This window comes from Dermochelys coriacea, chromosome 9 (assembly GCF_009764565.3).
Source record: "Dermochelys coriacea isolate rDerCor1 chromosome 9, rDerCor1.pri.v4, whole genome shotgun sequence".
NCBI classification, from domain to species: domain Eukaryota; kingdom Metazoa; phylum Chordata; order Testudines; family Dermochelyidae; genus Dermochelys; species Dermochelys coriacea.
The window spans coordinates 5,678,768-5,703,799 of NC_050076.1; the positions used below are offsets into that span (position 1 = coordinate 5,678,768).

Consider the following 25,032-nt stretch of genomic DNA (forward strand, 5'->3'; position numbering starts at 1 on the left):
AGAGACCCTGTAGTCAGATGGGCCTGTGCACAGCTTGGGGACAAAACAGAGGCGGAAACTATGCCCAGTGCTGGGATCTCGCATGTGTGTAGGTTGTCTGATTAATTTCTTCTGCCCCACAAATGCCGGAAACAGGGAAACGTAACAAACGGGCAAGTCCTGAGCTGGGCCGGACACTGGGCCCTCCACCCGCCAGCAGCTGAGGGGTCCCAGCCCTCCCATAGCAGCAGGGGGGGAACCACCTGCTCTACCTGCCCCCTTGCTGCCTGCCCCTGCTGCTCAGGAACATAGTTCATTTTAACCCCCCTGCCCCTGGGCCCAGGGTCTCACTCATATTTCCCAGCTGGGATTCGGAGCCAATCCTGAGCTGATGCTGCGCTGGATCAGCTGGGTCCCAGCACCTGCTGGGCTGCTCCTTAGGCCAGGGCTTGCTGCTCCCCGGCTCTGCAGGGCCTTAAAGGGGCAGACCACCCTGCAAGAGGCTCCAGCTGAGATCGGGGAGCTGCACGTGAACAGAACAAGAGACAGGCCCTGCCCCAAAGAGCTAAACAGACAAGACAGACAATGAATGGAGAGAGGAGATGAACTGTCCAGGATCCCACAGCTGGTAAGGGAACCCTGCCTCCTAGAGCCTAGAACCCTGCCGCCCGCGCTGCCTCCCTCTGCTACCCACCTAGCTCCCTGTCCCTCTGTGTTTGCTCGCTTTGTTCCACAGTAGCAGGGGGAGGGCCGGCAGGTCAGTGTAAACGTGACTGTTTAGACACCGGGTGATTAGAACCCATGTGGAAGCTGGCAGGGAAAGGGTTAACCTTATCCCTAAAGGATGGAGTGCAGGTGCAGGAATCAGGGTTGGGCCAGCCCTGAGTGAGGCCCCCACCTCCCACACAGTACAAAAGGGGTGTGGTACAGGGGGCTAGCTCTGGCTGTGAGAGACAGGCAGGGTAGGTCTGTCGGCAAGGAGCTAAGAGGAGAATAAGGAAAGGAAAGGAAAGGAAAGGGATCTGATCCGAACCGAACCGATCCATCTTTTGTCCTCTCTGGGGCCTGGCTGAAGCTAAGGAGGTGTGAGACAGGTATCTACTGGCTGAGATAAACCAGCTGCCCCAGGGAACTTGCACAGAAGAGTCCTAACAAAGTTGTCTCAGGAGAGCTCTGGCCCACGGATGTTAATTTTGAATAAATTGTGGCATGCTAGGGAAATTCCAGAAGACTGACAGCGCGCTCATGCTGTGCCGTATTCAGAAAGGGCAAGTGGGACGCCCAGGGTAACTAGGCTGGTTAGTGTTACGTTTCAAGGCACACAGAGAGAAGTTAGATAAAACCATAATTCCTCTTGCTGGAAGGCTGCAACATAACATGACTTTAGTTCTTGGAGTCCAGAACAATGACACAAGAGCCAAAACCAGAGAGAGACAAAGCAGGCTGCTCCCTAAAACAGAAAGGCACAGCTGCCCCCACTTTTCTCTAGGCAGTCAGTCTGCAGACAGGCACTGATCACCTACTTCTCTACAGAGCCCTCTAACCTGGAAGGACCAGGAGAACCTCTGAGAATTTAAAGTGACGATTGCTATTTTAACAGTTTTCAATTCACGACACTTAGCTTGACATCAATCAGTCCCAGGGGAAATAATGGAAAAGCTGATACAGGGTTTAATCAATATAAAGAATCAAAGCTAGGACTGCAGTTCATGCCAGTCTATATGGGTTAATTGAAAATAGGTCTTGTCAGACAAACCTGATTGCATTCTTTGGGAGGTCACAAGTTTGGTAGTTAAAGGTCACTGCATGTAAGAGACTTAGACTTTTGTGAGGTTTTTGACTCAGCGCCACAGGACATTAACACTCCGCAATATCAGCGGAGGACACGGGCAATGGATTAAGAGCTAGCTAACGAGCGATCTCAAAGGAGCTGCTGACGGGGAACCCTCATTGCGGCGGAGGGGTTTCTAGCGGGTGTCTGTAGCAGGGATCGGTGCGAGGCCAGCCACTGTTCAACACATTCGTCGATGGTCTGGAACTAAACACAGAACCAGTGCTGGCAAAGTGTGCGGGGGACACAAAGATGGCGGAGTCGGGGATAATGATGTGGAGAAAGTTGTCAGGCAGGGCGAGGGATCGCTTGGGAAGCTGGGCCCATTCCAACACAATGCATTTGAACCCCACCATGCACAGGGACGTACATCTAGGTCCAAGGAACGCAGCCAGACTTTCAGACTGGGGGCCAGCCTCTGGCCAGCTGTGACTCCAAGGGGTCAGAGTGGACATACATGACCTCCCAGATCCATGCTGTCGCACCGGGGCAAAAGAGCACCTCGGAGTATAAGCAGGGGAGGAGTGAGTAGGAGCAGGGGGGATCCAGCCCCGCTCAGCGCTCCTACGGGAATACTGCAGCCAGTTCTGGGGTCCACTGTTTAAAAAGGCTGTTGAAAAACTGATGCAGAGAAGAGCCAAACAAATGATTTGAGAGCTGGAGAAAATGCCTTGAATGAGAGACGCTGAGAGAGCTTGAGGTGTTTCACTTTGAGCGTTGAGCAGGGGGTTGGACTAGATGACCTCCTGAGGTCTCTTCCAACCCGATCTTCTATGATTCTATAATTCTCCAAAGGGGGCTCGAGTGGCGATTGGATCACCGGGTGCCAGTTCCCTCCCAGTGAGGACGTCCCTGGCCCTAGCGGGCTCTTTAATGGGTCAGAGAACAGTAGAACAGGAGCCGGCGGCTGGGAGTGGAAGCTAGATGCACTGAAATCCGAACGAGGGCCCACGGTTTGAAGAGTGAGGGTGACAAACTATTGATACACCCCGCCCAGGGAAGCGGCCGGTTCTCCTGTATGGCTTCCAGTCCAGACCTGCTGCATTAGCCAGACACAAGTTACAGGGTTCAGTCCAGGGGTCCCTGGGGGAAAGTTAAGGGCCTGTGCTGGACTGGAGGTTGGACTAGAGGATCGAACGGTCCCAGCTTGCCATCAGGTCTGAGCCACACTATGCCAGGGCTCTGGCTGGAGGAATGGCTATTTCTGTCTGACCCACAAGAGGCAGATGGTTCTGGGGGGTTGCCAGACTCTAGAGCCCAGCAGAGAGTGTCTGAACTTCTCCGGGGCAGGCATGTTCCTGCCGCAACGACCAGTACAAACCTACTGGCCGCCTCGTCCCTAGGGAGGCCGGGACCTTGGATCTCAGGCCTTGTTGAGAGCACAGAGTGAACTCGATGGCTCCTAATGCACATCCTGCGTGGGGGCTGATGCTCACCCCAGCGCTTGCAGCTCTGCTCTGGCCCCCTGCTTGTTGGAGGGCTGGTTGGGAGGCCCTGTGTGACCCTGGCACAGCATTGCCCATGCGGCGCTGTCAGGGGGCACTGCAGGAGAGGCAGCTGAGGGTCTGTTCTGCCAGCCTGTCGTGGCCCCGAGGCAGCTTCCCTCACCAGGTGGGCATTGCAGCTCTTACCCTGCCAGATCCTGCAGAGGGGGGGTAGAGTCAGGAACCGCGGTCAGGCCTGAATGCTGGTGCCCTCTGCTCCCCAGCCTAGCCATGGCCCCTGGCATCCAGGCCTGGTGCTATCAGTGGGGCCGTGATTGCGGTTTGCTCAGCGGAGTGCTAAAGTGATGGGTTAGAACAGGGATCAGTGCCACCCAGCTGGTCCCTGAGCGGGCAAGGAGAGAGCAGCTGGGTTTACCCTTCCCCCCCCGCAGCTGGCCAGGGATCTCCAGGAAACTCTCGGGGGTCCCAATGCTAGTGCATGCTGCACCCGTGAACTTTGGATTAGGCAGAGTTTGTGTGTCAGCCGAGCGGGGGCAGGGAACCCAGCGCTGTCACGCAGCGTTCTGCCCGGGGAGGCCTTCCAGTGTGTCGCGCTTGGAGCCAGGACTCCTGGGTCCTCTCCCCAGCTCTGCTGCTGATTTCCTGAGAGACCTGGGGCAAGTTATTCCCTTGTTCTGTGACTCAGTTTCCCCATGGGGAAGGGTGGCCACCCCTTCTGCCTCCTTCGAGGGCACCCACCCAAGTCCTTCTCCTGAAGCAATGGGCTCAGTGGGTGTCTCTGGGGCCTTCTCTCTGCCGCCCTCCTGTGGAAGCTGCGGTACTGCCCTGCTTAGGGCTGTCAGCAATGCTGGGATGCTGTTCAAACAGAGCCGCCGGCAGCGCTGGGCCTTTGTGCATCTCTTCTAAAGGCCCCACACAAGTCAGTAAGTCCCACAGTGCTCCTGGGGAGGGACCTGTCACCCCATCCCACCTTACAGAGGGGGAAACTGAGGCACAGAGTGGGGACGAGCCCTGCCCAAGCTCACACAATGAATGGGTGGCTGTTGAACCCTGACTCTCAGCTCCTCCTGCTGTAACCACTAGACCCCACTCCCCTCCCACAGCCAGGGATAGAACCCAGGAGTCCTGGCTCCCAGCTCCCCCTGCTCTGACCACTAGACCGCCCTCCCCTTTCACGAGGCCCCAGTGCACCATTGTGATGTCCCACAGCACCACGGAGCTCCTGAGAGGTCAGCGTGTAACCGAGGGAACGGGGTGCCTACATTCTGGGGTTGGAGGTTCCGGGGGTGCTCGGAGAGCCCTGGCAGTGCTGGGTGCTCACACAGCCACCGCCATGATCTCTGCCAGGGGGGTGCCACACTGGGTCCTGCCCAGCCTCTTCGCTTCCTTTCACTTCAGCTCCCTTGTGGGCCTGAGCAGCCTGTTCTTCTCCTTCCCGTAAGCAGGGCTGCCGGTTCAAACCCCCACTGGCTCAGCAGCACCAGGGGCTGTAATGGCCGCCCATCCGTTCCTCCAGGCAGGAATTACAGCTCCTGAAGGGCAGCAAGGACAGAGGGTGTCCAGCTGCAGAGTGGGGGTAAGGCCCTGGAGTGCCAGGCACTGCAGGGCATGGAGAGAGGGCTGGGATGGGCCTAATGAATTTAGCAGATGCTCCCCAGCACCTGAGCCCGTCCCCGTGACAGGCAGAGCAACTTGTGCTATGGGGCAGAGTCCCCTGGGGTGTCAAGAGGTCCAAGGCCTGTGGGGAGCCAGCCAGGTAGGGGCGGGTTCTTCATTCGCACGGTGTCTGTGTCAGGTTCAGAGCCATGCTGGGGTGGCCCTGCCAGCTGTAGATGGATCTCACTAGCCAGTGAGCAAATGCCCCAGGAGTCAGCATTGAAAGACAGAGCGCTCAGCCTCTGGACCTAGGCCCTCGTACACCAGCCAGCGCCAATGAACCCCCTGCACAGCTGGGCAGGTTGGCCCCATTTTACAGATGGGGAAATTGAGGTGTGGAACCAGCGCGAGGTCAGGGACCAGCTCAGACGGCCTCAGCACTGGAGTCGGGATTAGAGCTCAGGGCTGCGCTAAACCCGTCTCTCCCACACACGCACTGAGCCCCTAACTCTGCCACGGCATCTATCCCGACAGCTCGGGCAGGGCCGTCCACTAGGGATGGGCCGCAGCAGAGAGGACATGAACCTTGGTGCCTGAAACCAGATCAGTCCTTCCCTGAGAGTCAGAAAACTCTGGGACCCTTCCCCCATGTTATTTTCACTGGGTCCATCTCCACGGCACCTGGGGGCACTCCTCCCCGCCCGGCACCACAGACATGTACTCGTGCTTTGTCGGTGCAATGTGGGCTCAAAGCCCAGCCCCACCCTCAGGCAGGAAGGGCCAAACGGGAATGTCTGCATGGCTGGCGTGAGCACACTTAGCACAAGTGCCACTAGCACACATCCGTGGACCCTCGGGCAGTGGAGACTCGCCCACTGCAGCCTCTGGCCAGCAAAAGCACCCCAAGAGCTGCCAACCTCAGTGCTCGTGGGCTGGCCGGGAATTTCCCCCCCAGCAGGAGCGGACAGGTCAGCGAAGGAGCCTGCCCCGGGCTCAGGCCAGCGCTAACCCAGCCCAGGAGGGAATCTGCCCAGGATACCAGCGTTAGCAACCCCTTTGACCTCAGGAAGAGGGTCAGGGATGTGCAATGGGCCCACATGGCCTCTATCTCCCCTTCCTCTGGGTGCCAGCAGATCCTGAGGGTACAGCCCCCATCCCCACCCCTGCTAGCACCTTTCTCTGCCCTCCAAGCACTGAGCAGGTCTCCCCCTGCTTAGCGTCCAAGCTGCACCCGGTAGCTGCGGGCTACCACCCTCCTCTCTCCTTCCATTTCAGATGCAGCTGGCTGGCCGTCCACGTGTCCCTGGCTTTCCCCCTGGTCGCGGGCATCCTTTTCATCCCAGCCATGGCCAACCTCCTGCTGGCCAGCTTCACGGACCCTGGGATCCTTCACCGAGGTAACAGGAGCATGGCCCAGGCTCCCGAGGGGAGGGCCAGGCAGCTGGGCCCTGTAGGCAGAGAAGGGACAGATGGTCTTTGCCGTGAGGGCTGGCCTTCTCCTGAGGGCTCTGCCATTCTCCCTGGCCCTCCAGCTCCCAGACTGGGATGCCTCAAGTCACCGCCTGGGGTTTCCCTGGGTCCTGCAGAAGCCTAGCCTACAGGCAGGACAGAGACGGGCACCTGACTGGCCCCCAGTGCCCCCCGTTGAGCCGCTTACCCAGCCACGGCTGCACAGACAGAGGCCAGAACCCAGCAATGAGCAAATCTGCTTGACAAAAATAACGTATTAAATCCCTGGCCCCTGGGAACTAGGCATTAGTGACGAGGCACGAGCTCAGATCCTCAAAGCACAGCTCCAGCCACTGGCGCTAGGGAGACTCTTCCACAGCTGTTAGCACTATAGGGTCTATGACACGCTGTTGAGCAGTGACATCTACATCCAGCAGAGGGCAGGATGCATAGGCACATTCTGTCGTTCCCTTCAATGACGAGAGCCACGTTCCCCGTGCAATGCTCCATCTCGGGTGGGGTGGTCTGCTCCGGGCTCGAGCAGCACCTCCCCACTACAGACTAAGGGCTGTCCTGGGCCTCGCTGCAGCACGGCAGGGCTGGCATCCTACCTGCCGGCAATGAGTCAGAAAGAGCCGGAGGGAAAAACTGAAGCAAGAAAGAACCAAAGTAAAGTCCCTGCAGAGGCGCACAGCACGTGTGACTGCAGCGGTCTGCACTGAGCGGAACAGAGCAGCCCTAGACGTACAGGTGCAGGCCGCAGGCACACAGCCGGACCAGTCACACCCAGCGCAGCTGCCAGTTTCTGCGCCTGCTGCCCAGGGGTCTAGACACATCCTGGCCTGGAGGGGGATCTGGTTACCAAGCCTCCCTGAGAACACGGCCTTTCCCTGGCCCTGGGAGCCAGGAGGCCTGGAACAGCTCTGTCCCAAGCTGGCTTTGTTTTCCAGTGAGGCTGTCATAGAATCATAGAATCATAGAATATCAGGGTTGGAAGGGACCCCAGAAGGTCATCTAGTCCAACCCCCTGCTCAAAGCAGGACCAAGTCCCAGTTAAATCATCCCAGCCAGGGCTTTGTCAAGCCTGACCTTAAAAACCTCTAAGGAAGGAGATTCTACCACCTCCCTAGGTAACGCATTCCAGTGTTTCACCACCCTCTTAGTGAAAAAGTTTTTCCTAATATCCAATCTAAACCTCCCCCATTGCAACTTGAGACCATTACTCCTCGTTCTGTCATCTGCTACCATTGAGAGACCATTACTCCTCGTTCTGTCATCTGCTACCATTGAGGTACCATTGCTACCATTGTCCTGGTGCAAGGGGCCAGCCGGGCAGCGCCAGAGGCAGATATGCCCACAGGACCCCACGCAGCCTGGGCAGAGGCCGTGCCAGCACCCCACGAGGCCCAGCCCAGGGCTCAGCGAGTGCCCAGCCAGTGCCGTCAGTGGCGGGTGTGTGACTGGCATGGGTGTCCCCTAGGAGCCAGGCTGAGACCCTCCAAACTCCCCACACACTGGCTACAAGGCGGGAGGTCTCTGAGCCTCCCTGCCAGCGCTGGTGGGATTTCCGTGGCCTTCCACTACAAGCCACTGTCCCCTGCCCTCCACTATCCTCACTTTACCCACCTCCTAGCACTGCAGATCTCCTGGCAGCCCCCCAGCCTGGACATGGGCCACAGCCAGCTTCTCCAAGGACTGCCTAGCGCCTCCCACTGGGACAGCAAAGCACCTTAGGGCTGGGCGCTGGGTCCTGCGGCTGGGCAGAGGGTCCAGGGGACAATATGCGACCTCCCTCACCCCCATCGGTGCTTTGCTGGATGTACATCAGGGCAGGGACCTTGTTCCCCGGCGCTGCACTGCCAGCCCAGCTCCTGAGCCTGCTTTGAGGTCCCTCCCCAGTTCCTTGTGAGGCTGGTGCCGGGTCAGGCCCTGTCGCTGTCACTCCACGCTGTGTCTCCCTGAGCCAGGGGCTGAGGGCCAGGCCGGGTTAGTGATCCAGGCGCTTCGGGTCAAGGAGAGCCGCTTCAACCTGCACTGGTGCCAGCAGTGTCAGTACTACTGCCCGCCACGGACCTTCCACTGCCCCTGGTGCAACGTCTGCGTGGAGGTGAGGCTGGCGGGGCTGCGCTCGGTACCCTGGCCTGGGAGCCTGCTAGCCCACCCATACACACACACTGGCACAAACACAGACACACTGCACACACAGATCCGCACCCTGCCCAGACACCCGTATACACACGCAGGCACAAACACAGCCACACACCATCATAAACACAACACCCTGCACACACAGATCTGCACCCTGCCCAGACATCCGCATATACTCACCGTCACAAACACAGACACCCTGCACACACAGACCTGCACCCCGCCCATACAACCACATAAACACGCCATCACATACACAGCCACCCTGCACACACAGATCCGCAGCTCCCCCATAGACTCACAGTCATGTACACTGCCCTGGGGAGTCCCCCCATGCCTGTTCCTACTTCCCCATTAGCCATAGGACAGGCTGGCTCACTGCGGCACTGGGCCAACGGCTGCAGCTGCCCCTGGAGGGTGGCCGTGCAGTGGCCCAGTGGGGACATGGGCAGCACTGATGTCGGGCACTTTCCCTGCACACCCAGGAGTTCGACCACCACTGTAAGTGGCTGAACAACTGCATTGGCTGCCGCAACTTCCGCTTCTTCTTCCTGTTCGTGGCCTTCCTGTGCAGCTACAACGTGGTGGTTCTGGCTTCCTGCATCACCTATCTGGTGCTCAACTTCCACCAGGCCTATGGTGCCGAAAAGATCTGTGCGTATCCTTGGAGAGATGAGCCAGGGCTTCCCCCAGCCACGGATCCCTGAGCACCCAGCCCCGGGCGTGCAGCTGGCACAGAGCACCCAGCCCCGGGCGTGCAGCTGGCACAGAGTACCCAGCCCTGGGCGTGCAGCTGGCACAGAGCACCCAGCCCCGGGCGTGCAGCTGGCACAGAGCACCCAGCCCTGGGCACGCAGCTGGCACTATGCACACACACTGAGCTTCACCCCACACAGGCCAGAGTTGTGGGGCTCCAGGGGGCTGGGGCTGATCTTTGTGGTCCTTCAGGATGTCACACACACACACACACACAAGCTCTGTCCCACACTCAGTGGGAGGGCCGAGGACTCGCCCCTCAGCAGGAGCACAATCCTGTCCAGACCTGGCTTTATATCCTTCCCTTACTCTCCTGCTGCCAGCATCATGGTGACCATCCCAGCTGCTCTCTACCTGCTGCCCCTCCTGATCCTGGTGGGATCCCAGGCCAGTTTCATCACTCTGGCTAAACGCACCTATGAGCTCAAGGTATGCGGAGGAGGAAACCCAGCCTGGGGCTCAGGACATGTGAGCAGCAGCTGGTGGTGGTAGAACCAGAGGGTAAAAGCTGCTCCAGGCTTTAGTCATGGGAAATCTGTCCAAGAAACCAATATGTGTGCAACACACACGTGTGTGTGTGTGTGTGTGTGCATATGTGTGTATGTGTGCATGGATACATGTGCGTGTGTATGGGATGTGCATGCAAGGGGGCCTGATCCTGCAGCTCTGCTGCATGGACTCCCACCCCCCCCACCCTACAACCCCCTTTCCCATCACTGGGATTCTTGCCTGCTCAGGCCTGCATCAAAGGCGCATGTGTGTGAGGCTGGGGGCACTTCAGGGGGCTCTGGTGCAGGCCGCTGGGGCTGGCTGGTGGACAGTGGTTGCATAACCAGCCCAGTTGCTCCAGCGCTCGCCAAGCCAAGCGGCTCGTGTGTGTTTTGGAGCGTTCACACGGAGCACTTTTCTTTCCCAGCTGTGCACCCGCCCTGGGAGCCAGTGAGTCTCTCTGGCTCTGAGATCCAGTGCGTTGGCTGGGGAAGCGGGGCTCGCAGCCTGCCTGGGAGAGGCAGACCTCGCCCTGCAGGGTCCCTTCCAGGCCGCACCTGGTGGGGACATCAGTGTCGCTGGTGGGTGCAAGGGCTGGAGGCTTGTCCTCAGGAGGGGCTAAGCCAGCCATGCTCAGGGCACAGACCCTGCACCAGTCGGGCCAGGATGCAGTTGATGGCCGCAATGCAGAGTTGCAATTTAGCACCTCGGAGGCATGGCCCTGGGGTCGTCTTCCTCGCTCTGACACATGCGCCGCCAGCGAAGCATCGTCCGCCCCAGCTGGTTACTCTCTAGCCAGTTCCTGCCTCTGAAACTAGAGCAGGTGCATGTGCCAACTCTGTGTCCCTCCTGTCCCAGAGCCCCATCCGCTGTGGGGAAACATGGTCCAGCGCTCCCCAGCTCACGGCCGTTGTGTCTCTTCTGTCCCCAGATTCGCGAGGCGGGCAAAGCGAATCCCTTCGACCTGGGATGGGCCAGGAACTGGTACGCGGCCCTGTGTGCCCCACAGGGACCAAAGTGAGTGCAAGGCCCCTGATTAGCATCCCCTTCTTTCACAATCCCATGGCTGGGGGACCAGCTGGGCTGCTCCCAGCTAGGGGTGTTGGGGGCGTGCTGAGAACACAGGCAATCGGCTGCGATCCCGAACCCCAGCCCGGGCGGGGACAGGCATTGCAGCCCTGGACGGACCAGCCGTGGGAAGCCCCCACTCTAAGAACTGCAGCGGCTGGGCTGAGTAATCAACCACTGGTGCCTCCTCCCTGGAATCTTGTACATATTCTCTTGCATTAGCACCAGGCAAGATCAGGGCCCCGTTGTGCTAGGCGCTGTATAAATGTATACAAGGAATTGGTCCCTGTCCCGAAGAGCTTCCAATCTCAGCAGACAAGCACCATCCCGGAGTGGTGGGAGAGTGTGGGATGTACAAGTGATCGAGGTGGCTGCATGCACACGTCCCAGGAAAAGTCCCTGGACAGGAGTCACGCTGTTTGATGAAGGGCTTTCCCAGTGATCCATCCCCCCACCATGCTGTACTGAGCAGAGTGTTACCGGTGACTCTCCAAGGGGGGATTTCTGCAAGGAAGGGCGGCCTCCTCATTGGCCTTGCTGGGAATCACACACTTGCCTGCACCCTGCTGCCTGGCAGAGACGAGGCAGGACTCAGCTGCACTGTCTGGAAAGGGGATCTTTTGTGGACACACTGCAGCTCTCTGGCTCCCAGGCTGGGCTGCCCCAGGGCCGCGCTCTGGACTCAGCACTCATGCAGGGGCCAATTCATCACCATTCCCAGAACAGTTTCGGTTCCACTATCGTGCGTCTTGGATCAGAGCCATCCCTGGTTCTGGCTCTGCAACGACTGGGGCTCTGCCTTCAGAGCCGGCTTGCTGTGACCCAGCGGAGCATGGTAGCAGCTGCCTTCTGCCCCTCCAGGTACATGGTTCGAGCCGCCAAACCAAAGGCAGTGACCCACAGAAGCAGGAAGGCCCGGCTCCTTCCCCAGATGTCACGCCTGAACACGGCACCTGCTGAACTCTCATCCCACCGCTGCCCCCAGGACGTGCCTCGCCAGGGGAGGGCAGCCAAGGTGCATGGCTACTTGTTCTCGGCCATGGGAAGCCTCCTGCAGGGCAGGGTCCCTGTGGGAGCCACGTCTCAAGAGCAGCCTGCTCTGGAGGGGAGGGCTCAGCCGGGATTACCAGTGGCCTCTGGAGGCAGTCACAGGACCAGCTGCATAGACCTCTCCTTACTGGATCCTGCGCCCCTTTCCCTGCTCGGAGCGAGGGCGGCCTGGTTCCAGGCCCTGAGCCCAGCACCATGGAACACCCTTGCATTCCCGGCTCCCTGGCCTCAGGCTGGCACCATAGACCCAGGAATGTCTGGAAGCATCAGCAGCATCAGTCCCCTCCCAGGTGGGATTTCACCCACTCCTGAGAGGTGCGGCTGCCCTTAGCACCCGTTGAAGCCACGGGGGGTGGCATGGGAGAGGTGCCAACACCAGTGAAGGGGGCGGGTGTCCCTTTCTGTTTGCACCTCATGGTTGATGGCTCGGTGTATCTCTCCGCAGGCTGGCGCCAAGAGGACCTGGTGCCCGGCAAGCCCAGAGAGGAAGGTGAACGCAGCGATGAAAGGTGAGCAGAACCTCCCGGTCCTCACCCTGCGCGGCACCCCCAGAGCCCAGCTTTCCTCCGGGCTTAGCTCTGGGCCTTCACACACATGCATAAAGTCCAGGGGTAAAATCTTGCCCCCGCCCCCTGAAATCAATGGCAAAACTCCCATTGACTTCAGTGTGGGCCAGAATGGTCCCCGTCCCAAAGAACTTACAACCCATGCAATGCTCCAGGGGTAGCTGGTTCACAGTGGGAATGAAACCTAGCTTTTCTCTAGCACTTTCCACCAGCAGCTCTCCGCGCACTTTACAAAGGAGGGCAGTATCTTCATCCCCATGGTACAGCAGGGAAACTGAGGCACACAGAGGGGAAATGATGTATCGAAGGCCAATGGCAGAGCTGGGAATAAAGCCTATGTCTCCCAGTCTGCTGGGGTCTATCCCATAGGCCACACCGACTCACCTTTTGTAGCCCTGAGGCTTTTCCTTTGCCATTCGGCACCTCAGCGGGCAGTAAGGCTGGTGGGAGGTTGAGACAAAGATGGGAAAAGTCCCAGCCAACGACACAGAGACCAAGGCTTTTGTGTTTAAAGGAAAAAACTCACCAGGCATGTCGCAGGCATCGCTGTGTCTCTTTTCCACTGGGGACATGTGAGTAGCTGTCATGAGCCTTAGAGGAAAGTTCATCAGCCCAGTTCATGGCCGGCCTGGTCGGCATTTTCCTTGTTTTGATTTCTTGCTGCAATTGTTGGCATTTCAGCAACCCACTACAAAATGTCAATACAAATGTTCAGAGCAATGCTTGAGCATCTCCCCTGCCGCTAGCACTGGCTGACGCGGTTCCATCCTGGGAAAAACTTTGTCACACACTTCAAAATGTACTGAAAACCCTTTTAATGAATTGAACGATCTTCACAGAACTGTTTGCTGTTTTCTTCTACTGGCTCCAATTCACGGATTGAGAGGCCAGAAGGGACAATTGTGCCCATCTAATGTAGGCTCCTGCATAGCACAGGCCAGAAAAATTCACCCAATGAAAAACTGAAATCTATTTTAACAAGAACAGGTTTAGAATTTTTTTTTTTTTGCCAGCAAATGTTCAGTGTTTATTAAATTAAAACTATCTACTTTAACAAATATGTTATAAATCACCATCTGATTTGGACCATTGTAATACAAAAAGTTAATCAAGACCAACCGGACTCTAATGACAATAGAAAAAACATGAACACACATTGGAGATTTGCATTGGTTTGAAGTCCCCCTTAGAAAGGATGGATTTTATATTTTAAATTAATTCAGATCCTCAGCCCACCCACCTATGTTTCCTGCTATTTTTGAGAGGTTTGAGTTAACTATTTTTAAATGTTTCTGCTCCCCCTTTGCTGTGTGAAGGACTCACACAATCAGCAAGGAAAAGGAAATCTGACTAAATAAGCTATAAAGGGGAAGTGGTGACACTGACATATAAAGGAAATTGACAAATGAAAGAGAAATATTTTTTCTCTTTAAATTCTGGTCACCTTCAGGGGCTTTTGGTAACAGTGACGGGAGGAAAATGTGCAGGCAGAAAGGTGATAGTTAAACTGACGTCACTCTGAAAGCATTTAAAGACAGCAAAACACCAACATACATTTAGCAGATTGATCATGGTTTTATACATTACTGGGTGGAATGTCCCGTTTGCAGACATTCTATTTGCAATCCATTTGCCGCGGAAAAACACAGAATTTGTGTTTTTACAGAGAATCTTTAGCTTTTACATTTTGTTAAAAAATAAAACCATGCAGTAGGACCCCGTTTATCTGAGCCTCCATTATCCGGCTCTCCATATTAACCCAGCATATCAGTAAACCATGGTGCTGCACTGCTACCTGTACATCCTGTGACTAGGGAAACTAATTCAGCTAGGGAAACTAATTTGTTAATTGCAGGAAAATGTGGATTTTTATGGCTTTTTATCAGAGAATTTTTAGCTCACTGCTAATGACCAGGCTTTCGTAGAACTCCCCTCAGCGCTGAACGCATCTGTATGCAAAGGGGTGACAAAGATGGTGACTTAGCCCCGACAGTCCCAGTAATGATGGCCTTGATCAATGATTAGTAAATGATCCTGAGTGCAGCTGCTCCAGCCAGGTCTCCATAGGGTCCCAGGCCCCGTGCTCCCGGCTCGGTAATTTCCCAGTTCCGCCTGTTGGTTAAAGGCTACGTGATGAACATTAAGTGAGCTGCCCCCTCTCCTGAGAAGGGGGTGCAGGGAGTGCCACAGATGGGCACCAAGTGGCTGAACGGCCACTGTCCTGGTTAGGTGCTCAGCAGAGCTGGGAAGCAGGCTTTCCAAAAGCGCGCAGCTCCCATTTCAGCACCAAAATGGGGCCAGATTTTCAAATAAGCTCAGCCCGCTGGGCGCTGAGCCCTTGCAAACCTGGCCCTGAGCTCTCAGGAAAACCAGGCCCTAAAGGACTTGTCGAAGACTATGCAGGGGACAGGTGGCAGAGAGGGGACTAGAATCCAGCCCTGTTCTGACAGCAGGGCAGCCTTCTTTTGCTGATGGCCGTGGCTTCTCCAGGGGACAAGCGGGAGCTGCTCCTCGCTGGGACTCATTGTTCCGCTTTCTCCTCTCCAGTCCCAGGCATGGCTGAGTGGCCAGCGACGGCGGATGGTGGAGGAGGTGCGCACTGGAAATCCCAAATACACATCAGCAGCAGAGCGGTCTCACCCATGGCCGCGCTCCTTTCAGTGTCTGATATTTAAAGGGACCCCTGACGGCAGCTCTTGGTTTATTCCAGGTACAAAGGCTCCCCAAGAGAAAACCCTGGACAAACCGATGAATAAAGTTTCTATCCCCAAGCGTTCGGTCCACGTCTCAGCGGCTAAAACCTCAGAATGATGGGCATTTTGGTGCTGGCCTGCATGGGCAGCTCCCCTCTGCTGGTACCCTGCCCGGCTTCTGCCTGCCTAGACCAACCCCCCCACCCCCCTTGTGCATGCGAGCCCTGGCTGGGGGGTGCCTTTGGGAGGACGATGCTAGAGGGCGAGGCACAGAGCTGGGCGCATGATGGGAAAATCAGCTCAACATTTGTTACGTCAATTATTCAAGCAGCTGCAGTGCAGGCAGGGCAAAATTCAGCACTCCCCTGCCCCCCCCCCCACACACACACCAGATGGGTGCCCGGGTCCCTGGCAGCTAGTGCGTGGCACTGCTCTGACTGGCACACCTCGTGCCTCACTCCTGGCTCTGGGGAGCTGCATTGGCAGCACATCCAGCCCCAGAGGCAGGGGCGGGGTGGCACCAGGTGGCCAGAGAGATTGGCTTGAGTCACGTAACTGCCACTCCTCTTTAACTGAGTGGGGCCGGGGGGGCTCTGGAGCACCAACGAGGGGGTGGCGCCGTTGACCACGTAGGGTAGAGATGGGGGCAGTCGTAGCAGGCCAGGAGCGACCCAGTCGCCGGTGCCCCGGGCTGAGTCATTGCGGAGAGCGTGCTGCCGCTTCCACCCGTTTATCACAATGGGTCTGTTCCTGGCTCTGGGTTTCACTTCCCTCCCCGCGGGGCTCGGATTACCGGGGGGCCTCACTGGCGTGGGCTGTGGCACCAGCACTGGAGCTGGGCTGAAGATCTCGCGGCACCAGGTGCCGCTCCACCGGGCCTGCAATGAGTTGGGCCCGTTCCGCAGGCCTGAGTGCCGCCCTGAAGCAGCGGGCCCCAGCGAGCCGTGCTCCGTAGGAACGGCACGGGAGCCAACCAGAACCTGGCTGCCCATTAGCCCAACATGTGTCCCATGGGCCAGAGGGTGGCAAAGCTTCCACCCCCCACCCTCCCCCCCCCGAGTCGCCCTGCGCAGGAAGGGAAGCTAGCTGGAGAGGCTGTTCTTACACACGTGGGAGATTCCCACTGGGCCTCACACCCAGATCCCTGGAGCTGGGTACAGCGAGTTCCACGCAGCCAACGCTACACAGACCAGAGTAATCGCTAGGGAGCCAAGGGCTTGGGGCCAGACCCGCAGCTGGCGTCAGCTGACAGCAGCCCAGCTAGGGCAGCCTGCAGCCGCTGAGGGATCTGGGCTTAGCATTGTGGTTGCAGGAGCTGGGCACGCCTTGCCCTTTGCCTGCAAGCACCAGACAGCCCCAACCCAGGCAGGGCCTGATCCGAGGCCCATGGAAGCCAGCAGGAGAATTCCCATTAACTTCAGCAGGTGTAGGATCCAGCCTGTGGCATGACCCTCCCGCCCGCCCCCAGAACTGCTGCCAGCCCCCTTCCCTCCCCACATGCCCTGTGACCCGATAGTGAACAGCTGCCTTTATCTGCAGTGGCTGGCGGGCGTGCGTGCAGGCAGGCGGGGCTGGCAGGGAAGAGGCACCTCGGGCACTGGAATCGCACTCCGCTTTCCAGCTCCTCTGCACTGGGCAGGCAGCCTCGTCTTCCCCAGCTCGAGCATTGCCCCAGAACTGTGGGGAGGGGGGGGCCCGCACTGGGCCAGGCTCCCAGTGCTAGGTTTGTTGTTAAGCTGGTTTCACCAGACATCTCCTGCCAAAGGTTCGCAGCCTTCCCAGCCTCTGGCTGGGTGCCCCGGCAGCATCCAGCCTCTGTTACCCACTTGGCGACAGGCCGCGTGTGGAGTGGGGAGTGTGACGGAGCTCGGGGTACCCAGGACTGAGTCACCCTGTTCCCCCCAACTGCCTCCAGCCTGAGGGCGTCTCTCTTGTGATAGCTCCCTAACCCCGCCTGCCTTTCAGCCACTCAAGCAATCTCCTCTGGGCTAGGCCAGCCCAGCCCTGCCAGCAAGAGGTGACCCTACTCCCCAAATCCCCTTGAATCCCTCCCCTGATACCAGCTAATCACTGAAATCCCAGATCCTCTGGCCCCAGGGGAGCAGCGTGCCCCAGTTTTACCTTAGCCACAGCTCTTGTGGAACACTCAACACTGGTAATGAAACCAGCGAAGGGTTATTTAAGGAGATTCCACTCAAAACGAGAGAGAGTGACGGAAACAAACGGCTATGATGCAAAACAAAATCACCCACCGCAAACTAGGCCCTACACTTATCCATAGTTCCCTTTCCTAGCTCGTAAAGGAGGTTTCCCCACAAAGTTCAGGCTGTTGCAGAGCTGGCTGGCCACATGGGAACCAGGATCCAAATGTTCATTGAACAGCCCCGCTCAGCGAGCTGCCTCCTCCATGAATGGGGGCAGAGGACCTCTCCCCACTCGGTGTGCTACTGAAACAGGCTTTCCTCCCTATTCACACACAAGGGGCCCCCTGTCGGGTGCCACGTTCCCTTTTCACCTCCAAGTGGTTTCGCTCCTTTGCTGCTGGCTTTGATGGTTTTCCATTGGCTGTTCGGGGATGGGACCAGGGTAACAACTGAGCTGTATGTTACGTCACCAGCAACCCCATCCCGCATGACTAGACCATCACCAAGTGATATCACTGCCTGGTGACTCCTTTTAATCTTCAGACTATATGGGCATAAAATTCAGTACAGTTACCTTATTCTGAACGATTACCCGTATACACATCACATTGTGATCATGAACATTGATAAGTCACACACTTTCAGTGGAGACTCCCATGCTATCCTCTGTGGAAGCAACGTATTTGCTGCTGTGAGTTTGCCAGGACTGAGCCAGTCATTGCTTGTGGGGGACAGGTGACCCGTAGGCCATCCAGCACCAGTGCAGATCTCTGGCATTGTGAGTTACACGTCAGTTAACGGGTGTGAGCAGGGACGGCCAACTCTCGGTAATGTACATGCCGTATGCTCACTCAGCCTCGCCTCTGTCGCCTTTGGGGCGCAGGAAGGACTTGTGGGGTGCCCAGGTGGTGTGCTGGCCCCGTGCCCAATGGGATTTTCACCCCACATCACCCAAGTTCAGTGGTGAGGCTAAGTGACATTGCACCATCTTCAGCACGCCCCTGGTCCTTGGGCCAGGCAGCAGGGAGGTTTGTGATGCACCTTAGTTCCTGGAGGAGTTCGTTCCACAGCCGGGGGCCGGCCCCCAAGGAAGTTTTGTCCCCTGGACAAATGTCCCCTGATGGTGGGGAGTTGTTGACCCCACTCTTCTTCGGCTCTGTTAGACACCCTGGGCCCTGGCCATTGGGCACCATGAAGATAAGGACTGAGGCCTTGAACTTGACTCGCTCTTCTATGGGGTGCCAGTGTAGGGAGTGGCCTGGTCTGATGAGCTTGCAGCAACTGTGTTCCTGAGCTGAGATGCAGCTCTGAAGACAAGCTGGCGTTTCCTAAGGGCGGCTGGCTGCATGCCCAGGTGTATCGCACTGCTGTCATCCAGCCCCGAGGCGGAGCAGGTGTATGTAAGCGAGGCCAGGTCTTTCTGTCCCAGGATGGGATGGAGTGTCCTAGCCTAGCAGAGGCCTGACTCACAGATGCTGCTATGCAAGACCTCAGCGAGAAAAAGGAACCTGGGAGCCCTCTCAACAAAGAACTGAATTGTCCAAGTACAGGTGTGAACCTCCAACCAGAGGAGACCACCCTATGGCTCAAAGGGGATCATGTCAGGCTAGGATCCTGGCTTTGGGCAGGGGAACCTGCTCATGCCAAACCACTGTGGGACCCGCTTGATCGTCAGTTCAGAGAGGCAGAGACATTTCAGAGGGTGAAACAACCGAGCCGCCCCCTGCAGCAGGTGTGTGAGGGCTTTGCCCACTCTCCAGGGTGTCTTTTCCAAGAGCTGAGTTGGCATCAAAGGGCCAAAGTCTGGTCTTAGTTACACTGGTGCCAATACAGAGTAACTGCATCGAGGCCAAGGGAGTTCATTCAGACTGACCCCAGTTCATCTTTGACATTGCCCCAAATGTACCATGTGCTGCCAAGTGTGAATGAGGAGACACTGCTCCAGCTCTGTAGTCAGACGGGCTACAGCGGGGCAGCTACAAAGCCACGAGGAGCCGCTAGGGCAGGGTGCCGGCCACAAGCAAGTGTGGTTGAAGACTGGGGGGTGATGGCCTGGCAGACTGGCTCGCTCCGGGGGTGGTGTAACGGGCGGCATTGGCCATGGGTGGGCGCCAGTGTCAATGAGTGAGAGCAGGAGCTGGGGTCGAGCTGTCACAGGAGACATGGGGTTGATGCAAATCCACTCCCCACCCCCATGTCATTGTACTGGGGCTGTTGTTACACCAGGGGCACTTGGCCCTGGAGTCCGTCTGGCATTGCACAGAGTCCATCTGCACAGATCACAGAGACGTGGGGTGTCTACCCAAGTCCTAAGGAAGCAGCAGAAGCTGGCCTCCGTGCACAGTGCGCCCCGCTGGTCCCTCTAAACATGCACAGGTAACATCAGCCCGATCCGGGCTTGGAGGCGGGATGGGCACCCCACAGTGCAAGGTGATTTCTGCCATCTCCCCCTCCCCCCCCCCGGCCTTTACTGCTCCTGGCACTTGGAGGGAGGCTGGCTGGCTGGCCGGAGGTGACTTTGTGGGGAAGTGACAAGCCCCTGGAGAGAGGAGCAGAGGGCCAGCTGCTGCTCTCAGTTCTGCCAGGGTCACTCTGGAGTGAGTCTGTTTATTGGGTTAGCGCCACTGCTGACACAGAGCAGAGCAGAGCCCCTCTGCGGAGCTCTGGGGGCCCATCATGTCATTTTATTAACAGCAAATCAGCAGCGTCTCCAAACTCAACGGGGCAGCCTGGGATCTCAGCCCCCTGCACACACCCAGGCCCTACAGTGTGAAATGAGGGGCCACAGTCGCTGAGTCAGGCTGTTTTGGATTGAGAGGGGAGCGAATTCCCTCATGCAGGACTTTGCTCTTGCCATCACCTCTCTCTGAGCCCACTGGGCCGGGAAGAGACGCGTTGCCTGGCTTTGTGCTGTTGCAAGAGCAGAATCCGGCCCTGAGGAGGGAGGCCTCCCTGCAGCCACGGCTGGCACCGCAGTGTGATAGCAACTGCAGGACCCGTCACAATCTCCTCATGCCACAGGCCGGGGTGGGGGTCACATGTGCTCAGTTCCAGGGAACAGTGGTGCTTTTCCTAGGTGCTCTGGATCCAGCCCCGCTCTCCTGCTGATAACGAGCCCTGCCCAGTTGCAAGCAGAGCGATACGGCCGGATGATTCCTCCGGGGGCCATGTGTTACCCACAGATGACTTTCTTGGGGCCCCTTCTGGAATCTGACCAGCTGCTCCCAGGAGATATGGCGCAGGAAAGGAAGTGAGGGCCTGCAAGCTGGGGAGGGCCATCTAGGTGGCTGAGCGAACAGACACATTGCACACCAGTTTCACTTCAGCCAGGAACCTCCTGTTACTTTCGGAGCAGGGTTTCCAGAGAACACAGGTTTCTGCTCATACGTGCCAGGCTTAAACTGCCCATCGGCACTGGGGTAGTGGGTTGGGAAGGAAATCGCACCATCCATTCGAATCAGCGGCACTGAACCCACATGGTCATTTTCCTGCAGTGGGTTTCTGGCCTTCTCTATGAGGAGCTGGATGGGATCTCAGAGGCAGCCACGTCTGGATCTACAGTCTGCAGGCAGAATCCTGGGCGGAGGGTGGGTGTCCATCCCTCTCTGGGATCAGTGGCAGTCAGGAAGCACAGTCTAGTCATTACCATACACAGAGCCTAGCTGTACTGCAGACTTCCCGGGTGACCTTGGACTGCCTCTGTGCCTCAGTTTCCCCATCTGTAAAACAGGAGTAATAATACTGACCTGTCGTGTAAAGGTGAGGAAAGTTGCAAAGCTTAATTCAACAACATGCCTTGAGTGACAGTGCTGGAAGGGGCTCGAGAAGTGCCAAGTATTATTTATAACTGGAGCTGGCATCTGCAATGCTGCAGTCAGTGATCCTGTGCTAGCTTCAACCTGGCACAAATGTCAACGTCATCTGAATGGCTCTCAGTGGGCCTTTGTGCAGGTGTGAACAGGGTTTGAATTCTGCTGTGCGAGCCTGGGACCTGCCTGGGGGAGTTCCCCCGGGTGTAGCAATGCTTTCTGCTGAAGCCAGATGGGCTCAGCTTCGGTTCCTCCTGCTGCCAGGCTCAGCCCTCGCTAGCTGGGGCAAATGGCCACTGGGGCACTACCGAGGGGGTCATTTGGTCGGGACTAAACAGCGAGGCTCTGACCTAAAGATTTCTGGTGCCCTTGACAAGTGCTGAGTCAATCGTCCCCATCTGGGGGCAGAGGCAGGGAGCCTGCTTTGCAGGGGATTTTCGATAACCAAATTAGTGCTTCACTTCGGGGAAAAGCTGCCAGCTGAAGCCCCACCCGGGCCGCCCCTCACCACCAGAGCAGGCAGAGCTGTTCTCATGAGACAGGTCTGGACTGAGCCCCCAGCTCCGAGCTCTGCAGGACACTGGGGGGCGGTGGGCGTGTGCCAGGTCCAGATCCGGATCAGAATTCTGTAGCTCAGGCTCAGCACTGGCATTACGAAGGTGCTCAATCTGCCAGAACAGAAAGGGTCCAAACATCAGTGCTTAAGGGATGACTGCCTTGAGATTCAGGAGGCCAGCCAGGAGCTCCCAGGCATGGACGATGGAGGTGGGGTTTAGATACCACTAAAGCCAGCCCTGGGGCTAAAATCCCGAATTCAAGGAAACCGTCCTTGCACCTCTTTCCACCGCACACAGGTCACCAAGGGCTGGGGGTGAAGTTAGCCAGCTACTCAGAGGTCTCTGCTGCAGCCCTAATAGGCTTGATTCATTTTCAGGTCCTACCGCTATAACCTCTGTAACAAACACAGCCCTGCAGGGCACAGCCTGTTGCACGCTGGAGACTTGCCAGGGGTGTGCCGTGGAGAAGTGAAATCGCAATAAATAAGCACCAGCAGGAAATATTTAAAAGTTGTCTCAGCGTCAGCAGCCCACATTGCTATGTAAAATCTCTCGCTACAGCAGCTTCTCAGCCTGGGGGTCAAAACCCAAGTTGGGACCACCCTGTTCCTCCCTGAGTGCTGGGAGGGGATGCTCCGAGCCAACTCCCGATCTTACAGCTATAACCTGTGTTCCGACCATGGCCCCTGTAAGGGTAGCTGCTGGAGTCAGGAGACATCAGCCGCTGCTCTGTGATGGGGGTACAACACCCACATAATCCTGGCCCACAGGAGCGCCTATCGACTGAGATCTTAGGCTCTTTGCTCATCTGAAAATACTTCAGTACTGGTGCTTCTGGGATTACGTCTTTTCATCCCCAGAAGGTTTTTCCTTACTCATCCATGTGATGCCACTCTGTCCTGTCCTTGGAGAACTGAGACAAATTTCCTAGGTGAATTCTCCTAGCTATATTGACATGGATCTCGCTAAGCCCTCCGTAGTGGGGACTCTCTCCACCCGCACCACGACCTCCCCTTCTTGGGTGCCGTTGCGTGGCCTGTTTCCTCCCTGTGTCTCTTTCTTTGTCTCATCACCTCTCTGCTAAGGCCCTGATCCTGCAAACATACTCTAATTGAACTTGAAATACATGAGGCTTCACATTGAAGTCCATGGGCCAACTCCCATCCTTCAGTTACACCCACAGGAAATGTTTGCAGGACTGGGGACCTGCACCGTCAGCCCTTGTCTATTTTATTTGTCTGCGGGTTGCCAAACACCGTCAGGTGTGCTTGTAGCATAAGGCTTTAATCTAGCTGACAAGGGTAACAATGGTAGTGAAGATGTGGTGGACCAGACATCAGTGCAGGCTGAGTACAGAGCCAGGGTACCAGGCAGGCCTGTACTGAGGTGGACATCCCTGCTTTACTATTATTACCCACTCTAGCTAGATTAAAACTAGCACAGGTATGCCGACCGGTGCGACAATCACGCCTGGATTTGCGGTGTAGACATACCCTGTATGGAACTAGCGTATGGGTGTTCAGCAAACGATAACAGCTGCTCAGGTAGGCGGTGAGCAATGAAATCCAACAGCTTTCTAATGTCTTAAAGCTGAATGTACATTTTACGTGATCCTAAATTCTCATTGCAATGAGCTAGGCTGCATGTGTCCTGGATAATATCCTTTGCCCTTATATAGAGCTTACTGTCTGAAACCTGGTCTCAATCATGCTTTCCAGAATGATGTTCAGATTAGCTTGGTTCCATCTATACTAGCAGTTGAACCCTGTCCCACACACAGCGGAGGGCGGGCAAGGAAGCTCATTTTGGGTCCTTTTCCGAGTGTAGACAGAGCGGCAGTGGACTCTTGCTGTACCTAGGGTGACCAGAAGTCCCAATTTTATAGGGACAGTCCTGATTTGGGGGTCTTTTTCTTATATAGGCTCCTATTACCCCCCATCCTGATTTTTCACATTTGCTGTCTGGTCACCCTAGCTGTACCTGAGCTAGAGAGAGCTGCAGCGACTGCCCATGAATTGTCTCTTCGGGTAGCAGGTAACAGAGCTTCATTGAGTAGATCAGGAGGTTTACAAACATCAGGCCTACAAGAGGCTCTCTCTAATTGCTCCAGCCTTCTCCCTTCTTTCCAGGGCAGACTCATCAACGAAGACTCTGATGGCATCACAGTTTCCAAACCCCGCCAAACAGTTTGGAATTCTTCGTTAGTTTTTCCTCCCTGGTGAACTCTGTTTGCTTTTCCTTCAGAAGCCCTGTATTGTGCTACTTCTGTCTGAAATGAAACCACGGACACATTTAGCAAGGAGCTGTGCAGCGTCCTGAAGGCATTGTGTCCTTAAAACACAGTCTTGTTAATTGCAAGGCCTTTTATTCGATTCCGCTGAGGAGGGAGAGGCAATGCCTGAAATCTATGCATTCATACCTCGGTTCACACTTGCAAAAAAAATCATAGAAAGTAGTTCCCCGCTCTGAAGGGTGGCATTTATCTCAGAGGTGGTAAAAGTTAAACACCTTAGATTTCTTTGAATGAAATCCAGCCTCTGAATCAAAGGTGCCTTGTTTAAAAACAGAAGGTCTTTTTCTTCCTTAGCCACCTGAAATATTATATGTCGGGGCTGATGGTTTTATTTCTTGAGAGCGATGGAGTAAAAAACATACCCGGTAAATGAACTGGGGCTGGGGGTGGTTTATTTGGTTTCCATTTTATTTTTATAGTCTGTCTTGGACAAGGAGGCTTCAGATCAAAATGCTGAAGATTAAAAAAAAAGTGCCCCCAAAGCACCCAAACTACTTTTAAAGGGAGAATCAGCAAAAAGGGATGATGCCCCCCCACCCCACCATTTCTTCGGAAGAATTAATTCACCCCCAGAGTCACCATAGCACATTTTTACCATTTCCATGGAGAGAATTTTCATGGCTCAAGCACAGCAAAGTGAAAAATTCACCTCTCTTCGACAACATGAGCCAGATCCTCAGCTGGTGCAAACTGGCATTGCTCCACTGACATCAATGGGCCAACACCGATTTACGCTAGCTGATGATCTGGCCCATCAGCTCTAAAAATAGAGTGATTAAAAATGGCATAAAGAAAAGGAGTACTTGTGGCACCTTAGAGAGTAACAAATTTATTAGAGTGTGAGCTACAGCTCACTTCATTGGATGCATTTGGTGGAAAAGCAGAGGGGAGATTGATATACACACACAGAGAACATGAAACAATGGGTTTATCATACACACTGCAAGGAGAGTGATCACTTAAGATAAGCCATCACCAGCAGCAGGGGGGGGAAGGAGGAAAACCTTTCATGGTGACAAGCAAGGTAGGCTATTTCCAGCAGTTAACAAGAATATCTGAGGAACAGTGGGGCGTGGGGTGGGGTGGGGGGGAGAAATAACATGGGGAAATAGAAAAGGAGTACTTGTGGCACCTTAGAGACGAACAAATTTATTCGAGC

The 25,032-nt window shown here is 56.2% G+C and overlaps 2 protein-coding genes across 5 annotated transcripts in view; one reads left to right on the forward strand and one right to left on the reverse strand.

Annotated features, from left to right (window-relative positions):
- Nucleotides 1–25,032, reverse strand: part of LOC122455657 — a 70,663-nt gene that overhangs the window by 6,483 nt on the left and 39,148 nt on the right. The window lies entirely within an intron of this gene.
- ZDHHC19 (zinc finger DHHC-type palmitoyltransferase 19) lies at nt 4,589–15,149 on the forward strand. 3 transcript variants are annotated; one of them, XM_043491758.1, is made up of 9 exons: nt 4,589–4,692; nt 6,127–6,248; nt 8,268–8,407; nt 8,934–9,106; nt 9,528–9,633; nt 10,625–10,710; nt 11,623–11,776; nt 12,257–12,320; nt 14,925–15,149. In XM_043491758.1, exons 1-9 carry the CDS (start codon nt 4,589–4,591, stop codon nt 15,050–15,052), a joined length of 1,077 nt encoding a protein of 358 aa, XP_043347693.1. In that variant the 3' UTR covers nt 15,053–15,149. The 3 variants fall into 3 exon arrangements, with proteins under 3 accessions (XP_043347693.1, XP_043347692.1, XP_043347691.1); XM_043491756.1 differs by lacking the exons at nt 4,589–4,692; nt 6,127–6,248; nt 8,268–8,407 and having other exon boundaries at nt 8,579–9,159; nt 9,238–9,633; XM_043491757.1 differs by lacking the exons at nt 4,589–4,692; nt 6,127–6,248; nt 8,268–8,407; nt 11,623–11,776 and having other exon boundaries at nt 8,578–9,633; nt 10,552–10,710.

What these genes read in the sequence shown, in the direction of transcription:
- ZDHHC19 (XM_043491758.1), top strand. Translation starts at nt 4,589, where the DNA reads ATGATCTCTGCCAGGGGGGTGCCACACTGGGTCCTGCCCAGCCTCTTC. An exon ending in GGTGCAACGTCTGCGTGGAG is followed by an intron (nt 8,408 to 8,933) that starts GTGAGGCTGGCG and finishes CTGCACACCCAG; the next exon opens with GAGTTCGACCACCACTGTAA. An exon ending in GCCAGGGGAGGGCAGCCAAG is followed by an intron (nt 11,777 to 12,256) that starts GTGCATGGCTAC and finishes ATCTCTCCGCAG; the next exon opens with GCTGGCGCCAAGAGGACCTG.